Raw genomic sequence first — 21,874 nt, 5'->3', positions numbered from 1 at the left:
CTGTGCAGTGTTTTGATTTCACCACTTAAATCTAAGATCAGGCATTTCTGGGTAATAAACATCCTCTCATCATGGAACAGTGCAGGTGACGATGGAGTTTTAAGGAAAACTGGGCCTAAACCTCAGGATGACGTCATTGTATTTTGTAGGATGACCTTTTCCTCAGACATGATTTTGCACTGCAGGATAACTTTCTTCTTCATTACTTTTGTTGTAATTTTAGAAACAGGTTTCTAAAAAAAGTCGTAATTTCTCTTTAGTGGGCATACATTTTAGGCCCATGTCGGATATTCCTCCCTGAGTATAAACAGCTCTGGATGACATTAGAAGGTGTACTCTGACTAGGCTGACTGTAAAATATACTGCTGTACATTCAGCAACTGACACACTCTCCAAACTGTGGACAGAGGCGGAGCTGGAGGAGGATGGTAGGGGGAGGCAAAGAAAACACCAACTCTTTAAAAGGTTATAATTCTGTCATCTGCTCAAACAATTCTTCCAATCTGTGTGAGCTCCTCTGTGGCCCCCTTGCCTGCCGTAACTTCTTCTCCAGAAAAGAGAGAGCGAGCTGAGCAACACACCGAGGAAAGAATGACAGAGGCGAGATGGAAAGCAAAGATTCATTCCCAATCAAAACAAGTCCTGGACAAAAAAAGAATTTATGTTCAGCTCCTGCTTGTTTTCATTTTGTTTGAATTCCTCTCTCTCTAATGATTAGTGATGTTTGGTTTTGTTGACACACACACACACATACACACACACACACACACACACACACACACACACACACACACACACACACACACACACACACACACACACACACACACACACACACACACATATACATACACATACATACACAATCCCTATCCTCCTCCCTTTTTGCCCCTTCTTCGTCCTCCTCCTTCTCCTCCTCCTCTTCTGGAATTCAATGTCCTCGGAGTCACTCCTCTCTCCTGCTGTTCCGCTCTGTTGTGAGTCTGAAGGGTGAACGTTCTCCGCTGAGGAATTCGGTAGGGGCTGCAGATAAAAAGGAGCTGTCTCCGGCTTCGTTTTTCTAAACCAAGAGGTGCAAGTGTTGCAGTCTGAGGCCTCACCTGCTATCCCTCCTCCTCCTCCTCCTCCTCCTCCTCCCCCATCTCCTGTCTGAGCCCTGCACCTGTTCTAACTCGTCAGCCAGGTGAAGGGGATCCTCTGGCCACACTGTTTTTTCAGCTGACCGTAGCTGCAGGGCAATTAGGCACCCAGTCTTTTCATTTGACTAGATTGCTGCTTTGCTGTGTATCTCTCTCTGTTGCTCTCTAACCCACCCCCCTTCCCTCCCCGTCTATCCCTACCCCCCTCCCACCCCATCTCTGTCTAGCCCAGTCAGAGACTGGTTGACACTGTGGCTGCGGGTGTGTGTGGAGCTGCAGAAATTTCCTCTGCTGGAGTAAAAGTGTGGATCACATGGACAGGACACAGGGGAAGAAAGGGTGAAACATAATTCTTCTGGTGGATAAACGCCACACGACGAAATTGGATTGAGCACTGGACAGGGTGTGATAAAAACTCCAGAGAGAAAAAACCCAGAGCAAACTAAAGGATTCTGCTGTTGGAAGAACAGCAGATATGAAAAGTCAGACTGTGGTTATGTCTGTGGCTCTGCTGGCCCTGTGCTGCCTGCTGCTGATCCCCAGAGGAGGGGAGAGTGCTGGGGGGATCGTTTCTCTCCGGCAGAGTGAAGGGGAGAGACAGGCGGGGGATCTGCTAGGAGATGAGTCCCTGGATAACCCAGAAAGTGAGCAGGGACTTGTAGTGGACCCACACCCACTGGAAAACAGCAGCAAGGCCAAAAGAGACACAGAGGAGGCTGCACGGGCAGGTGAGTGGAGACATATGTCCTGTTACAATGTGTACAGAGCATCATTTTAACTTAAATGTAGAAATATGTCACACGGATGAGATCAAAGCTCGCCTGTGTGCTCAAGTATGGTCCAAGTTACGTCATGACATGGGTGAGCAAACACAGACACAAACACAAACCTATTTAGTCTCTGAGAAGTGTCAAGGGACATGAGTCACTCCAGGTGCTCACCTGTCCACTACACTGCGTCTTCACTGCAGGGAATACACAGGACAGATGGATTTGTTTAGCTTGCACTAGACAGGAGAAGACGATGCTAACTTGAGCATCTTGCAGCCAGATTTTTATGACACTGACCTTTTTCCACCGCCTCTGCTGCTGTAAACTTGCATGATTAATACTGATTGTGGTGTACATTCATGATGGAAGAATGGAATATGAAGGGTGATACACATTTGGGATACAGCTTTTTTCTGGAGCTTCAACAAAGCCTCAGATGTGATAAACACAACAGAGTAGCTCTTTAATGAATCACATGTTTATGTCTTAGTGGTAAGATGTTGCCCAGGCAATAGTGATATATTTATTTAGAGACTGGATGGACTTTGTATCATTAAAAACTGAATTGTGGTTAATGGAGCACAACTAATGGAAAGAGGGAAGTGTTTTCCATAAAAGCGCCTCAGGACTTCAGACAGCCTCAGAAGGAAATAGTAATGGACCTCAACCAACCACTTAAAAGTACATCTGGCTGTCTGGATTTTCCCCCGGCAGAGATGCATTTTGACACTGAAGAAAAGAAAAAAATGTGTAATTTCATTCTCATAAATGAACAAACAAAGATGATAATTTCTCTATTGATAGTTTCAGGTATTTCAGGCAGAGTGAGGAGAGCACCAGATGAAGGTAAAAAGAAGAAGAAGGACAAGAAGAAGAACAAAGAGCCTAAAGACCCCAATGCCACCAAAAAGCCCAAAACTGACAAAAAAGGGAAGAAGAAGGACAAGAAGACAACAACCACCACCCTCCCACCCACCACAACAGGTGAGGACAGGATGGAGCAGTGAGCCAAGTTTGTACTTGAATGTCTCGGACTTGAATGAATGTTGTTGACTTTGTTTCTGTCTGCTGCTTCTAGCTATCCCAACTGAACCACCCACAGAACCTGAGGTGTACACAGACTACCCCTACCCTGACGTTGGTGAGTGACACACACTTTGGGACTGTATAAAAATTACAAGACACTCCTCAGTATTAATCTCTCAAAATACAGTACATGCTTGGTACAACTCATTCCATCATACACAACTAATGACAGCAAAGCATAACAAATTTAAGATGGTGTAATTTAATTGTATGTAAACCTTGTGTAATAAAAATGGTCAAAAATGCCAACAACATGCAAATTAGAAGTGGAATTAGCCTTTTCCGAAGTTATGTAAAGCATGAAAAAAGGCTGACCATCAAATATAATACAGGATAACATTATATTACACATTTCACTTTTCTTTTCTCTTTTTATTTATAATTTGTTTACAGTCCCATTGGATTTTACACACTGTACATGTAACTCTGCCAGTTCCCTCCTGTGCACACACCACCATTAATCCATCTACAAGAAACATCTACCATTAAAATTATAATTAAATGATTGAATATGGGAGTTACTACTCAGCTGTCATAGTCATACTTTCCTGTCTTGAAAGGCAGTTTTGTTTCAACATTGCACAGGAAAACACAACCAACGTTCATCCCTGCTGGCTTCACTGTGTGTCCTTCATATTTCCAAGAAGTGTTATTTATTCATAATTCTGTGTATTTCAGTCACATCCAGCTTAAAAACCAAAGCACTGTATAATCAAAGTATCTATTCTTTCCACCTGAGAACCATACAAAAATGTTTTAGTCCATCTGTTTCTCTGCCAGATGAGGATTACTGGAAACGGGATGATGATTACTGGGATGCTGATCCCACACCATCCAGGCCTCAGTCTGAGACTGAGACCACAGATATCCCGTATGACTATTGGAAGCCGGAGGAGGAAGACCCTGCTGCTCCTGTAACAGATGTGTACGATGACTACTGGAAACCAGAGGAGCAAGAGCCAACCGCTCCAGTGACTGATATCTATGACGACTACTGGAAACCAGAGGAGAAAGAGCCATACGCCCCCGTGACCGATAACTATGACAGCTACTGGAAAGAGGAGGACCCAACGCCCCCTACCCCCGAGGTCGATGGGAAGGTTGGGACAGATGACAAGGATTACTGGGATGCCACATGTATGTATGAGTCGTAGTTTATTCTGGCTTTTTTAAAATTGAGGATGGTTTGTGGGGTGTGAGTTACCAACATGAACAGGATCATGAAACAGTAATGATCCTTGTGGGGAAATCACTGGGGGTCAGTGATGCTGCAAAGAAAAAGTTTTAATACTATGTCCTGAAAAGGTGCAAATCCTATGAAACTAAGTATTAAGACTAAGTTATACTAAAACAAGGAGGATAATACAATTTTATTGCAAATTCTATGAGTAACACTTGTTTACGTCCACTAGCTGTTATTAATACAAGAGTGTCCAAATTCAGCCCCCTATGCTGGAAAACTGACAACTCAGTGGAATAATGAATCTCAAGTGTATTTATCCTGTAGAATATAATTTGCAGACTTCAAACTTTTACAGTCATCCCTATCTCTTCCAGCCTCCATCCACCTGATTGAGTGACTGAACTAGTTTTTCCACAGTATCAGATGTTGGAAACAGCGTGTCGTGTGGTGCTGTGACACTGGTCTGGAATGGACTGACATGTTCTCATTACTCTGAGTTTCCAGCATACTGTACCATATCCGCTGATTCCCTCACACTGGTCCATTGTTACAGCCTTTTTTTCTACAATACTCTCAGTCAGCTACTGACACTTCTATAAACCGTCTGGTTGATCTTTTACATTTCTAATTATGTTTTATTTTTTCACTCCTGCAGTTGAGGAGCCAGATAACCTTCCATTCCCTGATGGTAAAGAAGTCAGCCCTGAAATAAAAGTAGAAACTATACCAGGTAACTTCTGCCACCCAAAGCATGACAGAAATTCATCTAGCAATCAAAATGTCACGTTTTCAATTAGGCAGTTAACTTGACTTGCGATGCAGATGAAATGTCCATTCCATCTGTGCTTTTAGGCTGGGAGCAGATGAGTAATTCAGCACATGGGAATAACATTATAGTGAGTCTGTGAGTTAACCTGCCCTACTTTTCAAACAGGAGTGGGCGGGCTTGCTTGATTCCACAGTCAACAAAAGTTTCCATATAGTTTTGTTGGGGAGCACAAAAAGCCCTGTCATCACATCACCACTCTGTTATGATTCTTGTAAATGTAAATTAAAGATTTAACAACTTTAATTACATGGCGGGCGTCGCAGTGGCATCCAAAGAGAGCAGTTGTTGTGGTTGGACAAAACAGGGCTGCGCTAACCTGTAAAACTTTGCAGATTAAACCATGTAATCTCATAAAATCTCACTTGTAATGTCATGGTGCCACTGACTGAGTGATTGAATGAGTTGTCTGACTCTTTGTTTGGTTGGGTTTTTTTTAACACAGAGGAGCCAACAGTCACTTCTCCCTATGAGGGGACATGGTATGATGATTACGACGAATATGGAATGAGTATGTACACACACACACACACACACACACACACACACACACACACACACACACACACACACACACACACACACACACACACATATAGATATCAATACCCAAATGTTTTATATTAGATCCATTAGTTAAGCCACAGTAAGACTTGCTGCCAACAAAGAAAAGACCAAAGCAAAGGTTTAAAGGATAACTTTCCTGATTTATGAATGATCCCCACTATAAATGGGTGGGAACTCTTTGCTGTTTATGGTTCCTAATGGCTTGCAAAAAACCCAGAAATACTTGTAATACACTGCTGCACCATGGGGCTGGTTTATTTATAGATAAATCTATAAAGTTTTCCTGGTATTGTCTTATTTTCTGCAGGGAGGAAAGAGGACGAGACAGATGACAAATGGATGGAGAAAGAGAGAGAGAGAGCAGCGAAAGAGAGAGAGAGGGAGGAGAAAGGTAAGAAAACCCAGATGTGGACTTCTTTTTCTTGCATAACACCAAACTGCACAATCATGTCAGACTACAAACGATACTGCAGTTGCCAAAGCAGAGAACATGGCCTGTGACCTAAGTGCAAAAGTTCCAGCAGATAACAGCATTGTGCTCTAAGGCGCCCATTCTCTTGGAACGCATTTCTATCGTAAGAGAGTGCAGATGTGATTTCCCACCATGCAAATGTCAGTGGGCCTTTGGTGCAAATGTGCTTGCTTTAACTTGCACGGCATGGACAAAAGTTCATCCTCCCAAAAACAAAATGGAGATTAGCTTTAAAAATATATTGTGAGCTGGATTGAAGCAAAGACAGGGAGAGTGGGAGGTCAGCTGAGAATGATACGACAAGAAGGATGCTGTTATAGTGAAAAACGCAGATATTCACATTACGTTCAACTCTCTTTTGTTTGCCACGTGTCTGCTGTGTGTAGTGAGGTTAGATGGTGGTTAAGGGGAGCCTGGAGCCAAAGATATATAACCCTGTCAGGTCTGGTGTCGGAGGGCACTTCCTGTGTTCAAGGTTCACAGCCAACTGTGTTCAAGGTGAAAAGCATTTTCAGCTCACTCTGAGCACAAGTTCAAAAGTCACTGAAGCATTTATCTCTCAGCAGGACTCAAAAACAGATGTGTGTCTGCACCTCCACATATCAGTATGTGTGGATGGGTTCATGTTCATGTCCACTTCTGCATATGTGAATGGTCGGGTGAGGGAGCATATAGCATGTTTTACATTCACAGTGTCAGTAAAACGTCTGGCAGCCATACTAACAGCAATAAAGTACTGTATGCTAATGTACCACATGGTCCAGTGTGTCAGAATGTAAACTGTGGCAATGCTAGATGGGATTCAGCGGCATTCGTCTTCAATAGTAAAATCTCTGGGTCAGGATGATCTGATTTTGATTAGTGGACACTTGGAGTAGAAGGGAAGTCACAACATCTGTTTTGTTTTGTTGTTTCACCATGGTCCAGCCCTCCAGGTCCTCATGGGGATTTTTGGCATGTAAAATTTGCAAAATAATAGTGAGTTCCTAGATCATTTCTGGGCAGAAAGCTTGTGCGAGTGTAAATATTCACCAAATGTTCTGTAATTTATTCTGTATTAAGACTGTTTTTCTGACCTCTGATAGAGAGAGCGCAGAAACTGAAGGAGGCAGAGGATCGGGCCAGGAACAGACCGCGTGTCTTCAAAGAGCCAAAGAGTGAGTCAATCTCTTTCTAAATCTGGAAAAACACAGCATAAGGTTTACTGATACAATTTACATATCATGTGATTTCTCTCTGTTGTGTGTGCTTGTATACGTGGCAGAATGTCCACCCTTGGGGATGGAGTCCCATAAGATCCAGCCGGACCAGCTTTCTGCCTCCTCTATGTCTCAGTATTATTTTGCACCTCAGAGAGCACGCCTCAACATGCAGGTATACATCAATCAGTGCAGGATGGCTGTGGTCTGAACATGTACATATACAACAGCCGTCACTTACATACTGCCATGTCTTGAAATAAACATGAGCTTGTTTAGCAACCACAAGTTATGCATACCAGTGCATGGTTACATTATATCTGCTTTGAATTCACACACAAGCACTTATACAGTACAGTACAGTAAAAACTGTCCTGGTCTCTGTGGTTCCCAGGGCTCTGATGAAGAGGATGACTTGAGAGGGGGAGCGTGGTGTGCTAATTCAGAGGACAGAATTCACTGGTTTGAGATAGATGCACGCAGGGCGACAGAGTTTACTGGGGTCATTACCCAGGGGCGAGACTCCAAGAATGCGTAAGACACAAACAGTCATGAATACAAAGTATCTACATGTGTATTTTCCTAAACTCACGGGCCTATCTTGACTAATTTCAGGAGTGACTACGTCACATCCTACTTCCTGGCTTTCAGCAACGACAGCAGAGAGTGGACCACCATCCATGATGGATACGCTGACTGGGTGAGTTCATTAAAAAAATGATATTTAAAGCAGAGTGAAGCCACTTCCTTGGGTGCCTCATATGATACCTCCTTCCTTTTCTCTCTCATTTTTTTCCTCCTCCCTCCCTCTTTTATGTCTGTCCAGTTGTTCTTTGGAAACAGTGATACGGACACTCCAGTGATGAACCAGCTGGCAGCGCCTGTGGTGGCCCGCTACTTCCGAATCATCCCTCAGAGCTGGAACGGCACACTGTGTATGAGGCTGGAGGTGCTCGGCTGCCCCCTGCCTGGTGAGCCTCACACACTTAAATATATATGGACAAACACATTAAAAAAAGAAATCTATAAATTCTTGTTCCTTTTTCTCTCATAGATCCAGCTGATGCTCTGTACAGGCAAAATGAAGTGACTCCAGTGGATTACTTGCAGTTCAAACATCACAGCTACTCAGAAATGGTTGCAGTGAGTATCTCTGCATTAAGCCTCATGCACATCTGCTGGCTGATTTCATTCCACAGGAAATCAGTTATTAAAGCCAAAAACAAAATAATTTCCTAGGAAATAATACAAATTTGAATCAGAAGCTCTGCTTTCATCCACTGTGACACAAACTCATATTAAAACCCCTGCAAAGTTCATTCCTGTCTCACGGAGTTTTGATTTCAGCCACCAGAGGGCAACACACTAATACAATGAAATCATGAATAGCTCCCACTATTTTCACTACTTTTCAGAGCACCATTGACTGTTTCATGAAGTTTCATTACAACATATACAAATATAAAAATATACAATACTTTGCACACTGATCATGCCATATCTTTATGTTCAGCTAATGAAGTCAGTGAATGACGAGTGTCCCAACATCACCAGCATCTACAGCCTGGGCCGCAGCTCCAAGGGACTGGACATCATAGCCATGGTCATCTCTGGTAACCCGACAGAGCACGAAATAGGTGGGAATGTGTTCACATGACAGTTTGATGCAACTGTTTTATTATCTGCATGGAAATTCATTGTACCATGCACTATTAATACCATAATCAAAATCAGAGAATGCTTTCATTTAAAGCAAATGTCAAACCAGCTGTTTTCTCACAGACTCTTCAACAAACTGAGCTGATGATTGGTTGAAATTAAAACCCGCAGAAGACTGAGCCTCAGTGGCACCACTGATGTCTCCTGTTAATCCTAATAAACACCAGGTGAAGTGTGCAGATTATGGCTAACAGACAAGCAACTGTACACTGTTGCGTGACTGTCTCCGCAGGTGAGCCGGAATTCCGCTTCACGGCAGGTCTCCACGGAAATGAGGCGGTGGGCCGGGAGATGATCCTGCTTCTTATGCAGTACCTGTGCAAAGAGTACAAAGACAGAAACCCCAGAGCCCAGCGTGTGGTGGAACAAATACGCATCCACCTGGTGCCCTCGCTAAACCCTGATGGACATGAAGAAGCTTTTGAAGCGGTCAGTGAAGGGGGAAAAAATCCCATCTCTATTTTTCAGGGCAGAAAAACAAAACAGGAAATTCCAATTAATCATGTTGTAATATGTTAGTGGTTAAAGGATTTTTTTCTAATGTGTCCCTCATCCATTTTCTGTCCTGCAGGGATCAGAGCTGAGTGGATGGACCACCGGCCACTTCACAGACGACGGCATTGATATTTTCCAGAACTTCCCCGACCTGAACAGCATCCTTTGGGACGCAGAAGAAAAGGGCATGGTGCCCAAACTAACCCCAAACCACCATGTACCCATACCAGAGAACTTCGAGACCAACAGCTTAGTAAGCAGGAGGGAGTTTGTGTCCATCTGGTAGTTTTCCCTTAACAGATAATTTCCTTCTGAGTGGTTTATTTAGGCTCACTCCTACAATATTGTACTGTGGATGTGAAAGATTATTGTTTTATAAAGGTAGTTGTGGTTTACTATGAAAACAAAAAATGTGGGTTTATGTTCCACTTCATCTGCAATTCTGATCCTCCTGCTTTGGCTCCAGGTTGCTGTGGAAACCAAGGCCATAATCTCATGGATGAAAAGCCATCCATTTGTGTTGGGTGCAAACTTCCAGGGCGGTGAGAGAGTTGTGGCCTACCCTTATGACAGCTTACGTCCAAACAAGCCAGCCCAGAAACCCCACAGCCGCAAGAAGAGACAGTACGACTTGCTCTGTCCACCTCTCTGTGTTCTGTTATTGTTTCACAATTTTATATCCCAAAATCTTCCTCCTCATTCCCCTGAAAAGCTCTCCATGAACTGTTAAAGCTTACACAAATCATTTCTCACAGGTATGAAGAAGAGGGTTTTGATGTGACAGAGTGGGGAAGGGGCTACCAGGAGGAGCCAGAGGAAGACTGGAGAAGTAGAGGGTATGCAGAGCCTGAGGAGGAGTGGAGGGGCCACGGCCACGGCCACGACCACGGCTACGACCGAGGATACGACCACGACCGCGACCGCGGATACGACCATGGCTATGATCGTGGCTATGATCGTGGCTATGACCAGAATTACGATCACGGCCGCGAGCAGGGTTACGAGCACGGTTATGGCCACAGAGAGGAGGAGGAGGATGACAGAGGAAGAGGCGCCGGCTACCAATACGGTGAGCCTGAGGATGAGCCACGGGTGATTGCGGATGAGTCCCTCTTCAGGTGGCTGGCTGTCTCCTATGCCTCCACACACTTGACCATGACACACAACTACCAGGGCTCATGCCAAGGGGACAATGCAGCAGGTGGACAAGGCATCGTCAACCGTGCCAAGTGGAAGCCCATCACAGGAAGTAAGTAGAAACCAGCAGGTTTGAATGGATGTTGAATGAGACTTTAAGCATCTGTGTGTATTTATAACACACTCTGGTGGACAACATGTGCAGCGCAGGCTCTGAAGCTCGTGTGTCTCCTCAGGTATGAATGATTTCAGCTACCTGCACACCAACTGTTTTGAGTTGTCCATATTCCTGGGCTGTGATAAATTCCCTCATCAGAGCGACCTGGCATACGAGTGGGAGAAGAACAGAGAAGCAATGCTCACCTTTATGGAGCAGGTCAGTCACACACACACAGCATTGAATGAGTGCTTGCTCATCAAATAATTAAAAATAGCTTTTAATTTCAAAAAAATACAAAAGTTGCTCCTTCAAATACTTTTCTTAGTAACAAATGGGACTTTATATTTGGCCACTATGAAACTTGTCCCTCCCCAATTCAATTATCCTGGTGAGGACATTAAATTGCAATAACCTCCCATATCAGCATTACTGTGTTTTTCTGTAATTCCAAAAAGTAGTTGAGCTGAATGTTTCACCAAAAGTTGCTCATTGATTGTGGCATGTCCTAAAATAAACATCAAAATGCTAGCAACTAATTACAAGTAAAGGGAATTTGTGATTAGATATGTGTCACCCCGTCACTAACTAGCTGGTCATCTGGCATTGTAAGTGCTCCCTACAGACAAAAGTCAATCTAATGAATCCAACATATATGACTTATAACTTTTAGTTGCTGCAGTTTTGGAACCATTTTAATTTTGTTTTTATTGTTTAACTTTTCTGGGTGATTTCACCTATTTTCTTATCTTTATAGTTGGCCTGTTTTTTCATAATTTTCTTGTTTTATTGATGAATGTGATTTTTAATTGCTGTTTGACTGTTGACCACCTTTTGAAAGATTAAGGTGATCCAATGAATAAAGCTCTTCTCTGTCTAGGTACATCGTGGCATCAGAGGCATTGTGAAGGATCAGCAGGGGAACCCCATTGCCAACGCCACTGTGTCGGTAGAGGGCATAAACCATGATGTCACCACAGGTCAGATTCACTGTATGTTTTAACTAAGGAAACAAGACGTTGCACCGATGGTTTTAAACAAAATGTCTGTTCCGTCTTTGCTGTAGCTTCAACTGGGGACTACTGGCGTCTGCTGAACCCAGGGGAGTACCGTGTGACAGCGCGGGCTGAGGGCTTCTCAGCTGTGACCAAGCTCTGCGTGGTGGGTTACCAGTCAGGAGCAACAGCCTGCAGCTTCAACCTGGCTAAATCCAACTGGGACCGTATTAAACAGGTAAGGTGACACCATCCTGCACTGAGCACACCTTAAAAACCTGTTCCAGATGATGAGATGGTTAAGATCGTTTGTTCATTTCTCTGCAGATCATGGCCCTCCACGGCAACAAACCAATTCGCCTGGTTGGCCATGGCAACACCAGAGTGCAATACCCCGTAGTTATTAACAGCAACAGGCATGCGGTTGCTGGCAACAATGGGGTTTCAGATCAGCAAAGGAGGCTCAGAATAGCTCGTCTCCGCCGCCTTCGGCAACAGAGATTAATGAGGTTAAGATCGACGACGACGTTACCCCCGACAACCACCACGATTCCCACAACACCAGAGACCACTACATCCTGGTACGACTCATGGCCCATAGAGGAGGGACAGTCCTCGACGCCCGGCGGGTTCACAGACTCCATCCTGGATTATAACTATGAGTACAAAATTGATGACTATTAAATCGAACACACACGGTCTGTTTCTGTAAGCACACACTCATCCTGTCCTTATTGTAGATCTCATTGCTATGATTTCCTTTGAGCAGGTTGAACAAGAATCAAAAGAGGAATCCTGTCTTTGTATGAGACATAAGCAGTGGGAAAGTTCAGAGTCAGCTCCTAAACTTTAACTATATTAACTATATAGTGTATCTGTTTCTTAACAACTTGAAAAAACACCTCTTCACAGACCCTTTTAATTAATGGTTTCATTTCAGTTCAAGGGTTCACACACTGCATTTTTCTGACTCGTTATTCAGTCTTTTTTTTTTTTTTTTAAAGAGATGTTTATTGTGGATACACATTAAAAAAACAAAAACACGACTCTTCTTCTCTTTACTTCGCCAGAGTTGAATTATTTACACTGTCTTCATCAATGACAGAAATATTTTTTACAGTATGAACAGTCATGAAAGGTTTAAAGGAGCATTTGTTCAAAGCTGGTAACAGAGTCAGGAGGAAAGGAAAGTCTTCTGTCATGTTTCCTCAGACACAGCTGGGGTACAAGAGTTATTTTTCAAATAAAGGCTTGTTAATACATAACACGTGCTTTCTCCTTTTTTCTTTTATCGACTTCGACAACATGGATTTATGTTGCTAGAAAACATTTCCCAGTGACTTGAGTACTCTGTGGTCAAAGGAAATGAGTCTGAATATATGTGAATAGTTTCCGAGAAGTATCAGCATGTTGTGTGCGTGCGTGTGTGTGTGTGTGTGTGCGTGTGTCTGTGTGTATGTGTGTGACCCTCAGTGGCTGATGTTCATCTCACTCTCCTCGTCGTCTTCGGCAGAGAAGGCCGAGAAGCTGACCGGCTCACATTCAAGAGTGCGTAAATTGACCAGGCAGGCCGTTTGGGTGCTGCTGAACTTTGGAACGGCAACCAAAAGCACTTCCTGGCCATCAGGACCTGGCAAGAAGAGAGGAGGAAGGGAAATGCTTAACATATTTAAGAAAGGGAGTACACAGTGTAAAGATTATGTATATATATATATATGACATCACACACTGACCTTTGATGAGCTTGGACTCAAACGAAGGGGCGTTTCCGCTGAAGTAAACGTGAGGACACTCTTCCAAGATGAATGGGTCTTTTTGGTAAAATGGGTAACAACCTGATTCAAAATGCAAAGAAAACAGTGTAAATAATTTGCAGACTCGTATATTTAGTCCAGAGGGTTTGTGTTTTATTCTGCATGCAAAGTCTAACCAAGGGTATCAGGCGCTGTAGGAGCTAGGTGTCTAAGTCGTAGCGTCTCCTCCAGTATTTCCAGGTGACTGCTCATGCTGCTGTATCTCTCGATGTCACAGACGTTCTGGCCTGATGTGCCCAGGAACCTTTATGAAAACAGACACACAGCCTTAAAAGTATGTTAAATACAAGACGCTAAATGCAAGATGTACATGTGTGTGACGTTACTCACCTGACTCCGTTTATCTCAGCCTGGTATGGGTTGGAGGCCAGCTGTAGTGTGGGGTACACCGAGGACAAAGGGAACATACAGCGGTGGAGAGGCTGCTGTGGGAGGGTGAAATTGGTGGGGTCATACTGGCCGGGCATTACATCCACCGGGACAGAGGCCTAGAAAACAGGAGGCAGCGGCACATTTATAGTATTACCTCACACTTTAGTGACTGACACTGGAGCCCTAACTCCTACTCTTGAATTAAGTTTTCAGCCATCACACTTTCCAAGACCCTAAGCCTGTTTCTCATCTTCAGTCTCATGAGATCCTCACGTTTGAGAACGAGAAATGATTTTTTCTTGATAAATGATAGATTTCTTTCTGTTGATGCAGCAGATACATACTCTAATAGGAGTGGGCCATATGGATGAATACAGACAACAGACAATCAGAGGTATACTGAAGACAATCCTCTGATGATAAACATACTTCATTATATGTCGCAGCATATATCATTACACTGCACAATCACAGTAAATAAAAAGAAAATGTTTATTCATACAAAGATGTAAATGCAGACTCACCACGAGCTGAAGCAGCAGCTCATCCAGCAAACGCATGGCATCCACGGTGCCAGCCTGAGTCTTCTTGGTGAGGTACTTGGCCTTAACAAACAGAGAGGTTAAAATGAGTTATTTTAATATTTTTAAGTGAGTCATTTCATGTGCGACTTGTCTGGAACAGTAAAACTTTTAAATTATATTAATAAATGACGTCATGGTTAAACTGGTTCAAGTTACCTTTGTTGATGCATCCTTGTCCAGGGTGCTTTGACTTAAGAGGTTTCCAGCCAATAAGACCCTTGATATCGTCGCTGCCCCGTTTTGCTCCCCCTGGTCACCCAGCTGACCGGTTACCATGTCAACCAGCAGCTGTAGCCCCAGCATACTGTCGGCATGACTACTGCCGAGGCCGAGTCCCGAAGACAGGAGCACGAACCTGCAGAAAAAAAATGCGACCATTAGAATTTATCAGCAAACTGAAGATTCAAACTAAGTTATGTGTGCTTACTTATCAGAGCCGAGCGTGGGTCTCGTTGTCTGCACAGGGAGATCAGCTGTGCAAAAGTCCTCAACTGTAAACTTTCCGTCATTCCTCTCAGCTCCGTATATTGCGATAACACTACCTGAGGGGAAAAAGAATGAGATGCCATGACATACAGGAGACGATGTACTATTATGGTCTTTAATGTTGTGACAGTGACATCCATCAAAGTGTTGTGAAAAATCCGGACCTGTGACACACTTTTCTTTGTCAATTTTGCCCTCCAGTTTGATCCTCTGGAGCTCATCCTCCAGAATCAGCTCATCTGTTTCACTTATGAATTTGGTTCGTGTAGGCTGAGGCAGCAGATTGTGCTGAAGGAGGGACAGAAAACGAGAGTCAAGACGTATTTGTTTCCAGCAGCTGATTTCATTTTGTCTGATATGTGTAAATGTATGTGTATGTGTGTGTGTGTGTGTGTGTGTGTGTGTGTGTGTGTGTGTGTGTGTGTGTGTGTGTCAAGCTGACCGACCTCCTCACTGATCTCTTTCAGGATAGACGGCTGCAGCTCCATGCGCTTGAATAAGGTTCCAACAATACAACACTGCTCTCCTGTCTGAAGATCACACAGCTTCCTGACCGTCACTTCTGATCCTGCAAGAGGACATGAAAAGACTCATTTAGAAGTAAATAATGGAGAGAAAAAAATATTTCACTCACCTCTCACATGACTGATGTGGAGGTTAAAAACTCACCCCACTTCTGATGAGCTCTCTCTGTGAGCAGGGGTCTCATCTCCATCAGTCGCGCTGCGTAAATATGAGCATACTGGCGACTGAAACTCCTGTCTCCCAATTTGTAGCGCTCGGAGCAGGGGCTGTAGGCCGGGGACACTCTGTCAAACACCGGCCCCTGCTCCTCTCCGGCCGGGCGGCTGAGCAGAGAGGAGTCTTTCTGGGCACTCAGGTCGGAGAACATGACGGACCTGAAGATGAAGAGGTTAGTAGATATTTACATACTGTGTCACACACAAACGTATAATACAACTAGTCCAGGGTTTAATGCTGTTTGTGTCCGACCTTTTAAAGCGTGAAGCAGACTTAACGATCTTACCTTAGCAGACGGAAGATCAAGCTCGTATCAGTCCTACGTCAAGTATTAAATTAGGTTTTGATTTAACACAGATGCTGTCACTCCTCAGCAACGAAAAGATGCAACAGTTCCCGCGAAATAACTCGCTTTTCTTCTTTTTCTTTGGTTGCACCGGAACACCACACATCAATATTAAAGGAGCCTGCCGCCACCTACTGTACCGGAGTGTGTAACATGATGACTTTATACAACAAGAAAACTCATCAAGTTAAACTTTATGAAGAAGTTATACTCTGGATATTATACCCTGCCTACATAGAGCGTCTCAGTCTGTTGGATTTAATGTAATGTAATGTAATGTGATAATAGATATATAAACGATGTCATCATTTCATTTGTGTGGTTTGGAGTAATAGTGCCATCCGTATATATTTTGGTCGTTCGATTTTCTTCTCAGGAACGAGTATTGAAAAACCAAAAACGAGTGGTTATTTGATTTTACTTTTAAAATACAAAAGATTAAATTCAAATATCAGCTGTTTTTCTTAGTCCTGGTCAAAAAATGGATTGGCAGAAATTTAAAAATGGTTTGATTTTCTTTTCATATTTAGAATAATAAAAAATAAAATCACTGGCAAACAGAAACAAAAAAATGACCCGATCTGAGACCAGATGTCATCATCAAGGCAAGACCGCAATACAGATCACACACACACACACACACACACACACACACACACACACACACACACACACACACACACACACACACACACACACACACACACACACACACACACACACACACACACACACAACATCCTGTCAGTGTCAGCGAAGAGTAGTTTTAACACTAAACTGCTCCACTTTTCTGCTATCTCTATGTTTCATAGGCTCTCAACTACATGTATGTATATAATAAGTTTTAACTTCGAATAACCACTCATTTTTTGTTTTTGAAAATAAATATGAATGACCAAAACATATACTGACCCAAGCGTTACCTTTTTTCACCTTATTTATTTATTTATTTATTTGATTCTATTCTACTTTATTAACATTTTACTGTTTTACTATATCTATTGGTACTTCAAAATGTTTTGTTATTCTATTGCTTGTTTTAGCTTTCATTATGTATATTTTTATTATCTTAATTAACACATTTTTTGTTTTTTAATTGTTTTGGTGTGTTTTAGTCTCTAAACAAGTTATAATTATTCATTGACTTTTATTAATTTCTGTAGGCTACTTTGTATCTTTTTTTTTTACATTTGTAGAATCTTATTTCTGCTTGTTTTTGTGATTAGTTTATTTTATTTTTTCTATACTTCTCCCTATGCTGTTTTTTATATTGTAATATTACTGTGTTGTTAATAAAGTAAACTGTTTTGTATTTTGTTTATGTGATTAGTTTATTTTATTTTCCTTTCCTATAATACTGTCTGTCCTGTTTTCTGTATTAAAATAAAGTTTAAAAAAAGCTTTTTTATGTTTTCCTGTCGCATAGCATTTACGTCACAGATTTATATACTGTAGTCGCATGGGAGTGAGGTCACAATAGCGCCGCGGCTGCCTCGCCATTTTCGCAGGTCTTTGTGCGCCACGATCCGCTGCTTGCTCCTCTTTATCGGGCCATTTCTTGACTCGGGTCTTATTCCTGGTGCAGAAAGATGCAGGGTAACAGAGGCCCCCAGCAGAACCACGGCCCAAACCGGCAGCCCGGGCCCGGGGAACAGAGGAAGCCCGGAGGGACCAACACGAACGGGCAGCAGCCGGAGCACAGCGAGCACAGGAGCCCGAATGAGGCCTTAACTCTGGACCTGCAGAGCTTCAGAAAGCCCGGGGAGAAAACCTTCACCCAGCGCAGCAGGCTGTTTGTAGGTAACCTCCCCACCGGGGTCACCGAGGAGGACCTGGAGAAGCTGTTCGCCAAGTACGGCCAAGCCAATGAGATCTTCGTCAACAAGGAGAGAGGCTTCGGCTTCATCCGGCTGGAGACCAGGATCATCGCAGAGATCGCCAGAGCTGAGCTGGATGATACTCTATTCAGAGGCAGACCCATACGGGTGAGGTTTGCTACACACGGAGCTGCTTTAACTGTGAAGAACCTGCCTGAGTTTGTGTCCAATGAGCTGCTGGAGGAGGCCTTCGCTGCCTTCGGGCAGATAGAGAGGGCTGTGATCATAGTCGATGACAGAGGCAGGCCAACAGGGAGGGGGATAGTGGAGTACACATCAAAACCAGCAGCAAGAAAGGCTTTAGATAAATGCAGCGATGGTGCCTATCTGCTCACAGCCTTCCCTCGGCCTATCACGGTGGAGCCCATGGAGCAGTGTGATGAAGAGGAGGGACTGTCAGAAAAGCTCATAAACAAAAACCAGCAGTATCACAAAGAACGAGAGCAGCCACCACGGTTTGCTCAGCCGGGCACCTTCGAGTACGAGTACGCCATGCGCTGGAAGGCCCTGATGGAGATGGAGAAGCAACAGTACGAGATGGTGGACCGCAACATGAAGGAGGCTCAGGAGAAGCTGGAGGCTGAGATGGAGGCGGCCAGGCACGAGCACCAGGTGATGCTGATGAGACAGGACCTGCTGAGGCGTCAGGAGGAGCTGCGGAGGATGGAGGAGCTCCACAGTCAGGAGGTGCAGAAGAGGAAACAGGCAGAGATCCGGCAGGAGGAGGAACGCCGGAGAAGAGAGGATGAGATGAGGATGCGCAATGAAGAGATGATGAAGAGGCAGCAGGAGGGCTTCAGAGGCAACTTCCCTGAAAACAGAGAGCAAGAAATGAGAATGCACATGGGCGGCCATGGGATGCCCATGAACAGAAACTCACTGGGTGGGAATTCTGGTCCCGCAGGCACTCCCGGGATGGCTGCTGAAAATGCTCCCCTGATGCCGGGGCCTGGAAATGCCAACATGCCCGGAGGAGGCCAGGGTGGCTTTCCCAGAGGCCTGCCGGGGCCCGGAGACTATGGACCTAACAAACAACGCAGATTTTGAATCAAGTGTCAGTTTTTTCCCCATTTCATATTCACTGTATTTTCTAAGTTCAGGAAGGGAGGATTACTTTCGAACTCTGAAAAAATGTTGCATGTTTTTTTTACTAGTGCTTTTGAATTATGTTTTAGTACTAAACATGTCTCCAAACTTTCCAAATAAGCCATGTGTTTTACTTTAATTTCTACCTTTAATGTACTTTTCATAGGGATAGAAAATGTTTTTGTCCTGAATTTATTGAATTTTGTGGAATAAATTCACCGTTCCCTAAGAAGTTTGTTTTATTCAGAGTAGAAAACACTCAAGATTTCTAAATGTCTTTCACAACAATATGAAACCAGATGTGTCACCACCCTCATGTTATTCACAAAATATACAGAATCAAGACACTTTGTAATGAGAGATATAGGACATTTTTTGTATTACAACAGGTTATTCAGGGACTGCAAGTGAACAATAAATATACATATCATGCAAGAAGAGAAAATGTTTATTCCATAAAAAAAACAAGTCAAAGAGCTCAATATAAGAAAAAACCTTAGCATACACCATAAATATAATAAAATGTAAACATAAGGTAACATACTGTATACATTAGACAAGTGTGCAAAGTTTTAAACATGCAATAAGGTAGAGTATAAAGATGCAAAATTCACCATGAGCAAAGTTATTGAAGGAGTGAAACAGTTGTTGCTTTGGGCAGGAAAGATTTCTTGTATCAGTCTTTATGATGGCAAAGTGACTCTCTTCTAACAGACAGCTGAACCACTGTTAGAGAAAGTGCTCTGTTGTCTGTCCAGCAGGTGGCAGAGTGGGTGGTCAGGATAATAGTTGGTTTTATGGTAATCCATGAAGAGGTGTCTGACTGGTTCTGGTTCAGCATTGAATCACTGTCGTCAATTGGATTTCATGCATGAATGGAGTATTGATTAAATTAACACTGAGGTGTTGATGAAACACATTTCCAGGGCAGCATATCATGGCACATCAATAACATAACATGTCTGGTGTTTAAGGCAAAAGATGGTTCAAAAATGTGTAAAATGTAAGGGGAAAAAAAACTGCAAATTAAACCATTATTGTCAGTTCCTGATTACAGCCTTATTTAAAATTAATGGTATTTGCTGCAGCTGACTGTCACAGAGCATCATATGTTACTTTGACACGTCGGCAGGAAGAGCACAGGGTTTATTTACATTAAGTAATGATGGTTGCTATCCATTTAGGTGTGCCCCGGCTATGGTTCACTGATACAGTGGAACGGAGCCATCAGTGTTTATGCATTTGTCTGTGCTTTTCCTCCTATGACGAGTCAGGCTTTCTGTTGTAAAAAGGGCCTATGAGTTTTACTGTTTTGTATTGACTTCTGACTCACTGAGGAGTGTATTTCCTACTGAACTAGACAGACGTTTTGTCTCTCACCTAACATCTACTCACCTGGTTTCCAAATGCCGAAGAGAAATGTGAGAGAGTTTCCTGAATGAGAAATGAAGAAAGCAAACAATCATGCCTACACAGCCCAAAGTGACACAGAGGGTAATGACACCTGCATACCTGCAGTGTCCTACAACTCACTAGTGGGCTGTTGAGACTGAAACCCAAATAGAGACCCCATGCCAAGATAGTCTGACTTACACAATAGCTCAGGGCCCATGCATGTGCCAGACATAGTGCTGTGTTTATTCTGGAAAGAGCTGAGTTATATCATCATAGTTTGTGTTGTTGCAGAGGAAGAAAAAAGCAGTCTCATGTGAATGTTTTTGTTGGACACCTGCTGAGTAGAAACCAAACTTCTATGCAAAAAGGTTAGAGAAAGAATATAAGAATTAAATCAACTATCTTATTGAGGTTCCTTTAAAACATCTTGAATATCTTTAATTGCAGTTATTTGAAGATCATCCAACAGTATCTCCATCACGCAAAGGTTTTATATCCTCCTAAAGTTAAACTGATAGCCAAGACCTCCGTGAGGGAACTGCCCTTGACCTGTATCCTAGTACGAGATAATCATCTTGCTCCACCAGCAAGCACAACGAGAGCTCCATAAATAATGACTGATAAAGACTAAGTCATAAAGAGGGGAAAGTGTCTTATCTGAGTGTGAAATCAGCAACGTCTTGGAGCAAAATGGTGTAGATATGTCCTTTTAAATTCCTATGTACTTTGGAGGATAGACGCCAAGAGATTTTCTGCATCCTTCTCTGTGTCTCTGATGCGTTTGAGCCCCAACCCTAGAAAAGCTTAGATTAGATTCAGATTCAGATTCAGCTTTATGTAAGTATGTTGTTATGATTTCATGTTACAGTAGATAACACATGCATAGCCTGCAGCATTCTATAAACTATGACATATATTTGTTAAACTTTTGTTTGTTTGAAACATACCAGGATCTTGTTGATTCATTTTTCACCAGAGGAGGAGGGACTAGTTACACACATAATTCTTTCTTTATGCAATTTGACAAGAAATCAGTGCGTGTAATAGTTTTTTAGCAAATGTTTCAGTGTTTCAGTAATTACTTACAAACCCAGCTTTGCAGTACATTAAAAGTAAAGTGAGTGTTTTTCATATAGAAGTATATGGAGTATATATGAAATACTAATGAAGTTATTATGAAAAGTCTCAAAATAAATAAGAAATAAAGAAACACTTATATGTCCTTTAATGTTGCAACTCATCTAGTAGTATGTCATTTATACAAACAATTGTATCATGTTTTACAAATCTATTAAAAGCTTAACATTTAAAATGTTAGTCTGTAAAATAACAAATCATTTTTTCTGTCAAATATAGTATAGTATATTCGAAAATGGAAATACTCAATAAAACTCTTGAGTAAATGTAACTTTCAGTGTCTTTCATCTG

At 42.8% G+C, this 21,874-nt stretch overlaps 3 protein-coding genes across 4 annotated transcripts; 2 read left to right on the top strand and 1 right to left on the bottom strand.

Annotated features, from left to right (window-relative positions):
* The first annotated feature begins 1,442 nt into the window (after positions 1-1,442).
* aebp1b (AE binding protein 1b) lies at positions 1,443-12,786 on the top strand. 2 transcript variants are annotated; one of them, XM_062416830.1, is made up of 22 exons: positions 1,443-1,867; positions 2,720-2,893; positions 2,988-3,050; positions 3,776-4,132; positions 4,834-4,908; positions 5,450-5,515; positions 5,879-5,962; positions 7,129-7,200; positions 7,308-7,417; positions 7,637-7,776; positions 7,858-7,942; positions 8,069-8,213; positions 8,297-8,385; positions 8,756-8,879; positions 9,194-9,390; positions 9,533-9,709; positions 9,923-10,080; positions 10,212-10,705; positions 10,830-10,969; positions 11,631-11,730; positions 11,817-11,983; positions 12,073-12,786. In XM_062416830.1, the coding sequence occupies exons 1-22, from the start codon at positions 1,615-1,617 to the stop codon at positions 12,427-12,429; spliced, it is 3,627 nt and encodes a 1,208-aa protein (XP_062272814.1). In that variant the 5' UTR covers positions 1,443-1,614; the 3' UTR covers positions 12,430-12,786. The 2 variants fall into 2 exon arrangements, with proteins under 2 accessions (XP_062272814.1, XP_062272813.1); XM_062416829.1 differs by having other exon boundaries at positions 2,714-2,893.
* pold2 (polymerase (DNA directed), delta 2, regulatory subunit) lies at positions 12,730-16,149 on the bottom strand. Its single transcript, XM_062416831.1, has 11 exons — positions 16,029-16,149; positions 15,671-15,900; positions 15,448-15,569; positions 15,166-15,289; positions 14,943-15,057; positions 14,672-14,870; positions 14,456-14,536; positions 13,890-14,047; positions 13,676-13,803; positions 13,479-13,580; positions 12,730-13,375 (listed from the first exon to the last, which is right to left on the bottom strand). Exons 2-11 carry the CDS (start codon positions 15,891-15,893, stop codon positions 13,215-13,217), a joined length of 1,413 nt encoding a protein of 470 aa, XP_062272815.1. The 5' UTR covers positions 15,894-15,900; positions 16,029-16,149; the 3' UTR covers positions 12,730-13,214.
* Positions 16,150-17,575: 1,426 nt separating this feature from the next.
* Positions 17,576-19,472, top strand: nono (non-POU domain containing, octamer-binding). Its single transcript, XM_062417535.1, has one exon. It carries the CDS (start codon positions 17,678-17,680, stop codon positions 19,010-19,012), a length of 1,335 nt encoding a protein of 444 aa, XP_062273519.1. The 5' UTR covers positions 17,576-17,677; the 3' UTR covers positions 19,013-19,472.
* The last annotated feature ends 2,402 nt before the right edge of the window (positions 19,473-21,874 follow it).

Source organism: Scomber scombrus, chromosome 4 (genome assembly GCF_963691925.1).
Source record: "Scomber scombrus chromosome 4, fScoSco1.1, whole genome shotgun sequence".
Taxonomy (NCBI): Eukaryota; Metazoa; Chordata; class Actinopteri; order Scombriformes; family Scombridae; genus Scomber; species Scomber scombrus.
Note: the sequence above shows the minus strand (reverse complement) of the source record. Positions and strands in the feature narration are given on the sequence as shown.